Source organism: Lepidothrix coronata, unplaced genomic scaffold (assembly GCF_001604755.1).
Source record: "Lepidothrix coronata isolate B3197 unplaced genomic scaffold, Lepidothrix_coronata-1.0 Scaffold48, whole genome shotgun sequence".
NCBI lineage: Eukaryota > Metazoa > Chordata > Aves > Passeriformes > Pipridae > Lepidothrix > Lepidothrix coronata.
Genome location: NW_016690228.1, coordinates 4563349 through 4576289, shown reverse-complemented (window position 1 = coordinate 4576289; position 12941 = coordinate 4563349). Strand labels below are relative to the sequence as shown.

The 12941-nt window shown below is 37.1% G+C and overlaps 1 protein-coding gene across 1 annotated transcript in view; it reads left to right on the top strand.

The window, feature by feature from the left end:
• The first annotated feature begins 500 nt into the window (after positions 1 to 500).
• COG6 (component of oligomeric golgi complex 6) overlaps positions 501 to 12941 on the top strand; it is a 53405-nt gene continuing 40964 nt past the window's right edge. The window contains exons 1-4 of the mRNA XM_017814993.1: positions 501 to 635; positions 1197 to 1340; positions 1708 to 1779; positions 5188 to 5246. Of these exons, the coding sequence (XP_017670482.1) occupies positions 501 to 635; positions 1197 to 1340; positions 1708 to 1779; positions 5188 to 5246 (410 nt within the window). The remainder of the gene's footprint in view (positions 636 to 1196; positions 1341 to 1707; positions 1780 to 5187; positions 5247 to 12941) is intronic.

Below are 12941 nucleotides of genomic sequence, written 5' to 3'. Positions count from 1 at the left end.
GACTGGATATGGCACTTAGTGCCATGGTCTAGTTGTCATAGTGGTGTTCGGTCAGATGTTGGACTCGATGATCTCAGAAGTCTTTTCCAGCCCAATTGATTCTGTGATTCTGTGCTCTGGAGCTGCGAGGAGACCTCAGATGTTCACCTCTGTGTCAGTAAATGCACAGCCGAAAAAAGACACCTCCTCATTTTGACACACTTCCACAGCTACTGCTGTTAGCTTATGCAATAGAGATGCCATTTATTTTTCCTTCCTAGATGTGCTCATAACTAAAGCATTGATTTCATTAAATAAATACAGCTATTCGACCTCAGGAAGTGAACTCTCTTGCTCATCATCAACCCAAAATCTTTTATTTATTCCCCTCAGTGCCACTTGTGCCAGGCGATGCCTGGCTCTGCGGCCGGCCTGCGCTAGGCCGGAACCAAAGCCTGGGGAGCGCGTTTCCGCCGGAGCTGGTCCGTGCCGGGGCGCTGCGGCCGGAGAGGGCCGCAGCCATGGCCGCCGTGGCCGACACGGCCGCGCCGCAGCCGCCCGCCGCCCCCGGGCCGGGACTCCCGGCCGCCCCCGGCACCAACCCGCTGTCCCGCAAGCTCAACAAGATCCTGGAGACGCGCCTGGACAACGACAAGGTGGGTCGGGCGGCGGCTGAGGGACGGGGCGGGGGCCGGATGAGCCGTCAGGGGCCGCGGGCCCCGACAGGCTCCGCGGCGGGGGGCGAGTCCCGCCGTACGCTCAGTTCCGCTGCGGAGCTGCGGGCGGCCGCTTGCAGCATTAATTACGTATAGCATTGGTTCTCGCTTCTCCAGCGACATGCCACGCTCCTATTTCATCCCCTCTGATCGTAGGGAGGTTTGTATCGCTTGCCTCGGAGGGCACTTCTCAAGTTTTTTGCTGTTTAAATGTTTTCTAGCTGTGAATAGGTCATTCCTTTACAGAAAGTAAGTTACTGTTTAAAGCTACTCTAAAATAGCAGACAAAGTTGTCTGTTAGAAGAAGAAAGGCTCAGCAATTATTTCGGTTGTTTGCCACCTGATCCGCAACGTGTTTAGGTAGTTTTTCCTCTAAACCCATTTATTACGTTTGTTTTATTTTTAATAAGACCATGAACTTGGGATGGTTACAGACTATTTAACCTGCTTCTTTGTAACTGTGTCCAAAGTTAAGATTTTTTTTTTCTTAATATATTCTAGGAAATGCTGGAAGCACTCAAGGCTCTCTCGACCTTTTTTGTGGAAAACAGTTTGCGCACCCGAAGAAACTTGCGTGGAGACATTGAACGACGGAGCTTGGCCATAAATGAAGAATTTGTGCACATATTCAAGCAAGTTAAAGAGGTAGCATTTTTGCAGCATGACTAGCTATCTTGCAAGAGTACTGCTATGTAATTTAAAGTGGAAAAATAAAGAAAAAAGGATTAAGAGAGATTTTGAGTGTCCAGGACAATTATACTTTTAGAGTAAAAGCGATACATCATTTGTTTCATTTAGTGAAAATGTTATGCAGAGGGATGTTATATTTCAAACAGATAAAAGTCCCAAGAGGATGTTGATCTTTAGTGGTGCGTTCTTGGCATTGAGTAACAGGGAACCTAGAGTGACTATGTTCCTTGTTACTTGGGCATCTAATTTGGTGGGATGGAGCTGGGCCTGGACATGGCATTTCTGACTTTAAACACAGTTACTGTTATTTGAACTTATTTAGGAACTTGAGAGTATAAACGAAGATGTGCAAGCAATGAGCAGCTGCTGTGAAGACATGTCCAGTCGTTTGAAGGTAATATACAAATAGATGTGCTTTAACTGCTGAGGTGGGACTACTTTCTTTTAAACGGATAACCAATTATTTTTGGAGATTAACAGCAACACTGAGATGTTTCCATAGTATGCATATTATGCTACTTTAGGATATTAATATGCTTCATTTTCCTTGTTCAGAAGATTTATCAAGGAAGTTTAATTTTTAATTTTAATTTTAATTTCTTCCAAATTGCAATTCAAAATGCAGCAATATACTTACTTTGAGAATAGCAATGTGATATCCATTTGTATGTGAGTGGAGAGGAAATATTCTATTATATTGGATGTGTGTGAAATTAAAGGGTTAATTTGTTTATTTGCTTTTAAAATGCCTTTTGCATTGACTGCATCTATTGCGTTATGTGTTTATATAAATACCTCAATTACATTTATAAGAAAGTATCTTGTAATTCAAAGAGGAAAACAAGTCTGCTGTGCCTCTTCAATGTATTGGTTTTGTTTCATAACATTGTCTCAGAATGCTGATACACAACAAAACCAATTCTGTTTTCCTTTAATCCTGAATCCATAATATTCTGGATGGGGGGAAAATTTGTGTTCTATAATGCATTACTAAATCTGGTTTGGTTTTAGTGTACAAGTTCAATATTCAATGCAGTGATAAGTATAAAAGGTTTATGGATGCTGAAGTGTAGATGTTTTGTCAAACTAATTATGTTCTTAATAGAGCACGTAAGTTATAATATGTGAATAAGAGTCTTTCACTAAAAAATCCTGTGAAAACAGTTGTGTTTTCCTCTCCATATGTGTGTGTGTGGATATTAGATGTCCTTCTACTTAGATAAACAGGTTTCATAGTCATTGTACAAATGCTTGTAGCTTGATGAACTTGTATCAAAAAATGTGAGACTACAGTGTAGCCAACTGCAGTACTTAATTTTCAGTTTTGGAAGGAAGTGGGTAATGCACCTCGGAGGTCTCAAATCTCTTTGAACACTGTTAACGTGGATGTGTTCCCTAGCGCAGTTCAGGAGCTGTTAGACTAAACTCTTAGATGTGGAAATGAGTCAAGTGTCCATGCAGATATTTGCTCTTTTCTGTCTTTAGATCATGAAGTGTAACTATCGTCTCTGATTTTTGTCTTTCCCAGAGCACAGCCACCCTGCAGAGATTTCTTTTTCTGTTGAAGTCAGTAGGTAGTTTTGTTCTGTGCCCCACAGGAGGTTCCCTCTAGAGCCTTGTAGAACTCATAACTTGTCTCGATTCAATCCATGTTTTCTTTGTCTGTATGAATGTAAAGCAAGTTCATAAGCTCACAAATTTGCACTCAGTTGTGAAATACTCTGGTACTTTAACTGTAATAGGACACAAAGACTTGCAGGCATGTGCTTAAACTGAATATGAAGACATAAATGAACTAAGTAGAGCAAATAGAAGATATAAAGAGGAGGATATTTGGCATATAAGGCAGAAAAGTGTGCTAAGAAAAGCAGAACAAATATAAAGACATGAAAGGGAATATATTTAGATAAGCCAGAAAGCTTTTTATCTTTGTTATTTTTTAAGTTTATAATACCATCTGATTCAAATAACCATATACTGTCAAATCTGATTTTTGGACAGTGACTGAAAGGGAAAGAAGGAGGCAAGTGCTGAAATGGAATAAAGTGGGACTGAAGGATAATGAAAGTTTTAGTTATATACTGAGGTGGGGAGGAAGAGAAAAATAGGTTTTTTGGATATACAAGAAACATCAAATACCAACTTTCTGATTTTTCTGTCATGTCTGACTCATTTCTGACACTTACGTTGTTTGGTTAGATATAAGCTCTTACATTTCATACATAAAATAATGACAATATCTGGCATGTATTTGAATGCATGTAAATATAAATTGGCTTCCTGATATATCTAGCTAGATCCAGAAAAACCACTTTTTCATCCTTTCTGCTGTCCTACTATTAGCATTATTGTTGGTAATTAGTACTTCTGTCCAGAAAATACTGGAAAGGAAGCAAATTTGTTTGTTTGTTTGTTTTTTTATTAAAATATGCAGCTCTGAAGAAAGTGACGGCAGAAACCAGTCTGGAATTAGTAGATTCCTGTACTGAATAGTTCAGGTCTAGTCTTTTGTTGTAATAGTCAAAAGGTTTAAATTATGAATTTATTAAACTGCCTAAATATTATTGTTTATATAAGATATAAAAAGCTTAACGATATCTTAAGTTATTTTGGAACTACTAAATGTTCAATAAATTCTGTTGAACTTTTTATGAAGTTTGCATGTTAGTTTCCTTTAGAAAATTCAGTGTGCATGCGTACTTTTGTTAGCCCTCTCAGGAGTTTTAAGACTGGCATCTTCATTTCAGCAAATACTGTAATTTGGACCTAATACAATATTGAAATTATTCACACAGAATATCTTTATAGCCATTTCCACTTCTTCACTTGCAATATTATTCTATGCTGAATGCATTTTGATTGCAGGAATTTTTTTTGTAAAATCATCTTGTTTTACTGCCTAGGGGATCATTGGGGGCATCCAGTGGGAAGCCAACAATTCCAAATGTCTTTTATCTTTTTGGTGGGCAGTACGTTTCAGAACTCTTTAACTTCGTTTGCAGCAATCCCTTTAGTCATGCAACTGCTGTCTGATGCAGAATTGTTTCTACATGAATTGCATTGCTTTGTCATTACTGAATATTTAGGACTATGATGAACATCATAATCTTAAAATTGTAGAATCATTTATGTTGAAAAATATTTATAAGGTCAGCAAGTCCAATCATTAACCCAGCACTGCCAAGTCCACCAGTAAACCATGTCCCAAAATACCACATCTACACATCTTTTAAATACCTTCAGGGATGGTGACTCAGCCACATCCCTGGGCAGCCTGTTCCAATGCCCGACCACATTTTCGGTGAAGAAATTTTTCTTAATCATTTTTCTTGGTCCTTACAGCTCTGTAAGCTGCTTGGACTGTAGAGCTGAGCTTGCTTAGACTAGCAGAGCTGTTTTCTTCATCTTGTCTGAAAAGTCTGGACGGACACTGCTACTGGGCAGTTTAGCATCCAAAGGAATTTTTTTCATTTTTCATTTTGTAAGAGCAAACAATTTACAGTTGATGAACAAACAAAATAAGCAGAACCATTTCTAATACTTGCAGGGTTTCTGTATTTTGAATATAAATGTATATAAACATGAAAATGTATATGGATAAGGATAATAATTTATTTTTCCTGCCTGAAATAGGGAGAGTTAATGAATATTTGTTTAAAGAAGGCCTTTTGTTTCAAACAGTACACTCTTTAGATTGCTTATAGTTGGAAAGTTTCAAAAGTATTACAAATTTTAAAGATGGTGTAATACATTTGATGTGTTTGTATTTTTCACATGCTTCATATTTCTAATTGTATTCTAGGCAGCAAAGGAACAAACCCAGGACCTGATTGTAAAAACCACAAAACTCCAGGCAGAAAAGTATGTATACCACCCTATTTATTTGATGGAATTTTCTTCTAGATGTGATCCTGCCACTTCTATTTTTGAGTAATGACTTTGGGGTTTTTTTTAACACTATCTGTGTTTGTAGCTCAACTGGAATAAAAATATTGCATTCTGAGTTTATTGCTAGAGGATCCAAAAAGGTAAGAATGTGTGTTATTGCTTATTTCAGTAAAAATTGGCTTTTTAGGGAAAAGAATCAGTTACAGTGACACAGCATGCTGGATATGGATGTGCTTTACCTACTGTCAGTTGATAATGTAAATTATATTGTGTTGTAGCAGATATGGACCAACTCAATGTCTCATCAGTTTGACAGGCTTCTTGTTGTTAATGCTTCATATCCACTGGAAATCATTCTCTGGTTCAGGGATTGTATGAGGGAACGAAAAACTGAATTCTAACCTACTCTGCCGTATTTAAAGCTAACTGTAAAATACAGAAGTGCTGTTTAATGAGCCTAACACAGGTCACATTTTCCCTTGGTTCTCCAGCCTCCTGTGGAAAAAAAGATTTGTATTTTGCTCTTTTCAGTATTTTTATTCATGGGAACGGGGATAATGGCCTATGACAGATGCAAGTAGTCTTTATTGTTTTTATGGCTAGGATATGTGGTTTTACAGCTTTACATTTTCTCAGTGTAGAAGAATGAATCTCCTTGTTTTATGAGCTTTCTTATGAAAATTATATAGTTTTCTGGAAGTTAGAAATAATTATTTTGAGTAATAAGTTTGTAGTAGAAATTACAAGTTTGGATAGCTCTCAGCGGGCTTTCAGAATCAGTAGGTTCATCTTGTGGACTTCGATAGAAAGTAGTTATGTCCTGTGGAAGTCTGAATGTGAAGTTGGAGTCTAATCTGTACACATTTTGAAGGTTGAATGTAGAATAACTGCATAAAATGCAATGCTGGTTCATATAAAGTGAAGGATTTGGTAGAGGCACAATTTATGCAAGTGAGCAGAAATAAAGTCTTTGAAAATTTATCATTTTGAATGTGAGTATATAATGTAATAGGACAGAGAAGTGGTCATATATTTTACAGTCTCAAGAAAAGGAAATGCTTTGATGCCTTGTTCAGAAGGAGAATGGAAGATGTCAAGACCAATCCCAAGTGGTGTATGTCTAATTGGTCTTAAGTTCCATTAAAGGAGATTATGCAGGCAGTACAGCAGCATTTCCACAATATAGTCCTTACTCACACAATCGTTTACTTAAAAGACTTCCTGCTAATTCCTTTAAAAGACAGAACATCCCCCTAGTGTGAAGAGGGGGAAAAAAGTTTAGGAAGTAGCCTGTCCTTCTAAGGGTCTCTGTGACCTCAGAATGTATATGTAGGAATAAGTATATCATGAAGTACCGATGAGCAGAAGCCAAGAAGTACTTGTGATTCTACAGCTTGATTGTTTTGGAAAATTCCTAGTGCCATTTACTATCAAAGTAAACTTTTTTCCCTGTCTAAACTTACAAAAAATTTAGTTAAAAGCTACACTGTGAGGGCTGCTTTGTTCCTTTTGGGACCTTTTAATCATCTTTTATTTTAACTTGTTAATTAACTGTTTGTTCTGATGCATCCCATTGGTTCACATCAGGCATGTGAAGAGGCATCTGCTACAAAATGTTAGGGGTTTCTTAAGAGCTGAAATCTTGCCTACAGACAGAAAAAAATACAGGTCTTAAGTTCCTGATTCTTTCAACTTAACAGGTGACATTTTTTAAGCCAACAAAGGAGTAAATGGTGAAACTGTAAGGGCATGGCTTCTCTGTCTCCTAAGGGTTGTCCTAAGATGCTGTCTGATTGAAATGTAGATATGAAAGCTGGACCTGTTCTATTATCGTCTTCTATTATGCTTAGCATTTATCTGATTACTTCAGCTTTTCCTTTTTTCCTTAAAACTGAGACTTATCACAACTTAATAGAACCATGTAGCATGAAATAAAGTAGTCCAAGACATCCAACCCATCTCTCCATTACATAAGGTTAATTTATTGCTGTTCAGTAACCTAGAGTCTTGAATAGAATGTTCATTTTAATGTATTTCATAACAAACTTCTACAGTAAAGAAAAACTGAGTTAGTTAATTTAGACAATTTCTGGGAATGGTCAAAAATCCACTTCCATTTCATTATCTTCACTAGATTTCTGTATGCTGTTTGCTTTCAGGTTGCATTGGATGTTTTATGTATAGTAGCGAGGCAATTAGTTTGTTTTCAGACAACCTCTGCTGTTTTAGAATATGTGGCTTTGTTTAATTGCTATTGCTAGTAGGCTGATAGAAAAAGGATGTTGGTCCTCGAAGTGAGATTTTAATAATAGCTTTGTCTGACTTGTTGGTTCTCTTGTTGCACCTGACTTTAGTTCTTTTCTTTCTTGGTATGAAGCTGAAAACTTACTTGCAATACTAAGCTACTTCACCTTGCATCGGGAACAAGTGTTCCAGAGTTCAGTAGTTCCCAAACCAGAGAAATAACTGTTCAGTTCCAAAATACTGTATGCAGAATGCCAGTAGCCTGGCTTTGTAGTAATTCTGCCAGCCACTTAATGGTAAGATATGCACGATTGTTTTTGAGGTTAGCCACAACTGTGGATGTAACAGTTGAGGAGAGAGACTAGAAGGTAATAGGTACAATATTAATTCTTATAAAATTAAGTAAGGACAATTATATGAGTGTATGTATGTGCTCAGGGGGATCACTGAAAATAAGTCTGCAGAAATAGAAAAAGTGGTGAGAGCTAGAAGTAGTTTTCTAGATGTAAAGACCACAATACTCTGAAAACTCATATGAAAAAATGAGAATGGAAATGGCTTGGACAGATATTTTTGAGTCAGGCTGATGGTTCAGAGCTTTCATTGAGATTATGCATTTGAACACCTTTACACCTTCTCTTATTTTGCTACCCTCTCTTAATTGTGTTCTTAAACACAAAATTTGTGTTTCAGAGCAAAACTTGTGTTTTAATATCAGAATCCTTGTTAGTTATGTTGATTCAAAAAAAACCGGTTTACGTAGCAGTGGGATTGTTTCACTTTTTAAAAATATGTTAAGTATGAATCCCCGACAGGAATGTAACACTGTTTACTTCAATTTGTTTTAATTGAATTCCATTCAGACTTGTTCTTTACTTAATTTCAACAAATGCCGTTCTTGGAATTAATGATTTGACTGTCACCTCTGTGCTCAATACAAGGTCAGAAGTCTTAAGAAAAATATTTCATAGTGGACATCTGCTTCAGTAGTGCTACACTATTGATCTCTCATGCTTAACTCTTGGTGATGCCTTTTTCCTTTTCTAAGAAATATATTTTTTTGTCGTAGTCAATTTGGACATGATGCAGGAAGTTCAGCACTATTAGTAGCAGGTTAGAGAGGTTTGGTTTTATCAGCGTATGCTAAGAAAAGTGGTGATCTGGTGGTTTGCATTGATGAGATGTATTTCATGTGTTGACCTTTTGAAACTTGTAATTACATTTATTCCCGTGAATAAGCTTCATGAGAAAAAGCAGTGATTGCCTAAACTTAATTATAATTGGATGTGTGGGGGAGGGTGAAGACTTGAAATTCTGAGGTTGATTTTCTTTCCTGATTTGTACCAAGTTAAAGCATGTGTTACAAGGTGTAACAGAGGAATAAAACCAGCTAGAATGGATCTGAAAATAAAAAAAACCAAACCCTAATTTGTCACATTCTAGCCGTGACTAGCAGAGAAAGTGCAAAACCTTATTTTTTTCCAGCTTTTCTACCTGGCAACCATGTACTCTGTTGAGACATGAGGTACTCTTGGTCAGTATGAAATGGGATGTGGTCTTACAAGTCAAGAAACATTCATCAGAAGTGCAAAATCAGTTACATGATACCATTTCTGACTCATGTTTGTCTAATCTGCTCTTAGAAGAAAAGCCCAGGAACAGAAGAGCCCATGGTCTACAGTGGAAGTTGATTTTGGTTCTTTATTGTTTTCCTACTCTGATTTAGTTCTCCTTTTGCTGCAGGTTAAGCTCATTTGTTCTGATCGTATTCCAGGTGGATGTAGAGAACAGTGTTTTAATTTCATGCCTTTGGCAACATTTTTGAATTTGATGGCAAATTTGAAGCCAGACTAGGCAGACCCGCTTCAAGTGTCGTTATATCAGATTTCATAAAAGATAAGCTGAAGAAGAAATCAATCTGTTTGATATGGGAGTATCAATTAGCTCATCCTACAAAATGGAAAAGAATCTGTTCACTGGAAATGCACTCCTTTTTAATTTAGTCTCTCTGCATGACTTAGAAACCATATTTGTATCTTAACCGTTGCTGAACACTGATTTACCCCATAAGTGTGTGTGTGTATATATATATATATATCACATGATTGCTGCGAAGTTCTGCAAAGTTCTGAATATGAATTATTTGTCCAGACTGTTCTGTAGATACATACCCATCATGTTTATAGGAAACCTAATTGGTATGAAAGTAGAAAATTACTGAATTCCATGAATTTATTTACAGTATATAAGCTTTTTTATTCTAGTGTTTAGTAATCTGTTTGGTAAGATTTGAATCATTTCGGTGCAGATGTGTTGCTTAACTTTGGATTTAGTCTTTTTGATTTTTCCCTATTTATTCTTTGAGCAGAATGTATTAGATGAGAGGACGGTAGCATTGCAGGCTATCTCTCTTTAGGATCGGGATTACAGGTGGGAGAAGGTCAAGTCCACCTTCCTGCTGCCACCTGTTACTTGCACGATGACCGTGATAAACTCATCAATGGTTCAACACATGACTAGTGCATTATTTTTACATTTTGTGTGTGTTGCTATTTGTGGAACACTTTCTCCAAAAGCTCATTCTTTCCAGTAAAAGCCTTTCCATGATTTCCAATCTAATTCTTGAATATAAATTGACTGTTTTCTCATATTGTCCTTTATCTTAATTAGAGCCTCCTTCATCTCCTGTGTTAAATTAGGTTTTCTATTCCCATGATCATCCTGCTAGCTCTGGTGTAATGGGAGTCCATTGTTCTTGAACACAGATGATCAGGATTGTGATCTGTTTTCCAGATGAGGTCTCACTAAAGCCTTACTTACTATTACTGCTATTTTCCTGTGTCGTGGAAACGTTAAACAATTCACTCTATTTTCTGTGCCTTCCTATTTTTTAATTGAGAAAATTTTATAGTTACGTTCTGTGATGAATTGGTCACTGAAAACCTCACAGTATTTTAGTTTTCCTTTAATAAGAGATGTGTTTGACAGATAAAACATAGAATAAAAACATTTATTCTCAGCATTTTGAAATGCATTTTTGCACCTGGTATTGAATGCTTTCCTAACACTTACTTGTGTGCAAATGTTTTGTTGTATAGTCTTGTATATTTGCCTTTCACAAAAACCATCAAAGTAATTTTTGCAGCTGCTGCTGAAAAGCAGACTTTATACAAGTCTGTTAAAGATGGTGGTTATTTCTTTATGAGGTAGAAATACTCCATCATTCTGAGGCTTTAAAAATGTGTTGAATCCTCAGTATCGCAAATGGAAAATAATTCAGAATGTGCTGCTCTGATTCATCCTAGGTAAAGGAAGCTAGCAGATTTTTATGCTGTATTTAGTGGCATGATAAAATAAGTTCGGAAAATTCTACTTCTCCTTCACCTCGTTTTTGCGCTGACTTGGTGATAATCCCAACTAACAGTGCACGTTTGTATTTGATTCAAGGGAAAAATGCACAAAGTGCATACTTTTCCCAGCCTTTTCAGTTCTCTTGCAAAAGAATTCTGTCTCCCTGGTAACGATTAAAACTGGGGAAATTGCTCTTTGTTGGAATCCCGTCCCCCGCCCAAGCTCTAAAGTCTTCCAACACTTGGCACTTCCCCCTTTGTATCAATGCAGTATTCCCATGATCTGTTAGTTTTGTTCCTTTATGGAGGAATGACTTTGGTAAAAGAAAAAAAACAACTTTGGGATAACAGCACAGTGTGGCCTTTCCTCAGCTGTACTGTACTGCTTAGAACACAATTTAAAATTATTATGTCTGCACAAAGGCCAGTGTGTCTTGAAATGTCCAAGTGTCTGCACAGGTAGCAACTGCAGTGGGTTTTATGTAAGATGACCTTACTCTAGCTTTTGTTGTTACTTGCATTGTGTTTTGTATGGCACTTATTGCAGTGAATTGGCTGTAGTAAACTTGAATGACATTTTGATCCATTTCCCTGCTTTAATGAGATTGATTAAATTCTAGTTAAATACCTCTTAGCTTATGTCTGAGGAAATACATATATATATATGTAGAAATTGAATAGCTGTGTGAGTGTACTGGTCTCAGTAATACTGTATACTGCCAGGTAAGTATCAAGGGTATGTCCAACTTACATATTTTGTTCCTGATCCATCATCTGGGATATAGGCTCTCTTTCTCATGCAGATTGATAACCAAGGCAACTTTCATAGCCATCACAAGCAGAGCTAGCTAACCTGAGTTCTGAAAGTGCATAGCTTGTTGAAATATCATGTTCTTTATAAAAAGCCCAGAAGAAATAGCTTTATCAAAGTTCAGATACATGCTTTTGTTTAGGATAAATGTTTGTCACCACTTCCCAGTCTCTTGAGAAAGGGAGGTGAAACACTGCTGCCCCCTTGAGGTTGATATCTTGTGTTTACGCTGTGAAACTTTTAACTTGCCAGTGTGCTAGAGTTTAATGTATTGACTCTGTTTTATAAAAGTTAGTTATTGGGAGTGTGCATCAGTGAGCAGTTATGGCAGATGCTAGCCCAAGACATGGCTAGGGATGAGAATGTCTTTAACACACGGTGTTGGATCAAACCTTGTTCTCTGTAATAGCAAAAAAGCAATGGAGGGAGGACTGTGAAGAGTGAGTACTTGCAGAAGGAGAGACGTTGACAAGCAAGGTTGTTTTTTTTTTTTATAACCCCTGTGTTTATGGGAGATCTTGTTTCAATTGAAACCAAAGAAGGTCTTGCATTTGCTTTCTCTTGTCTCTTTCCTACATTCCTTCTCTTCCCTATTGGGAGGAATAATCCAGTGTAAGTATTTTCAGCTTTATGGATTGATATTAAATTGAGATTTCCATCACAAGAGGAGAGACTTGAAACAACTATTAAAAGTTAATTCACTAAATTACATTGTCTATTGTTTCAACAAAATCCGATGATGGCAACATTGAGGGATTAGACTTGCTCAGCACGATGGAATGAAACAGGAATGTGCCATTGAAAACAGCATAATTGCATGAAATTATAAGTGTCCTTGCCTAGTTTTCAATTTGAGTAGCTGTCATATGCCTCTAGGGTTTTTTTGGGTCCTAGTATTTATCAGTATGATTATTATTTGTAGCTGACTGTTGAAATGACCTCTTTTTATACCCCAGAAGAGTTTAGAAGTGTAGTTTTCATGAGCAGTTTCATAGCAGCAATGAACTACGTAATCATTGCCAACTTGTGTCTGGCAGCTCATGGTACTGACACACCCCTTAGTACAGCAGAGGTGCATATATGGATGTTAGTACCCCACAGACCCTTAGCACAGACTATGGTCTGTGGGGTATTAGAAAATATTAGAAAATACAAGTAATCTCCACCCCCTAAAATAAAAAATTTTACTGTTTTTCCTGCCAGATTTGTTCCCTGATCTGATTCACTACATGATAGTATAAAGAATGATTCTGTCACAGTGGG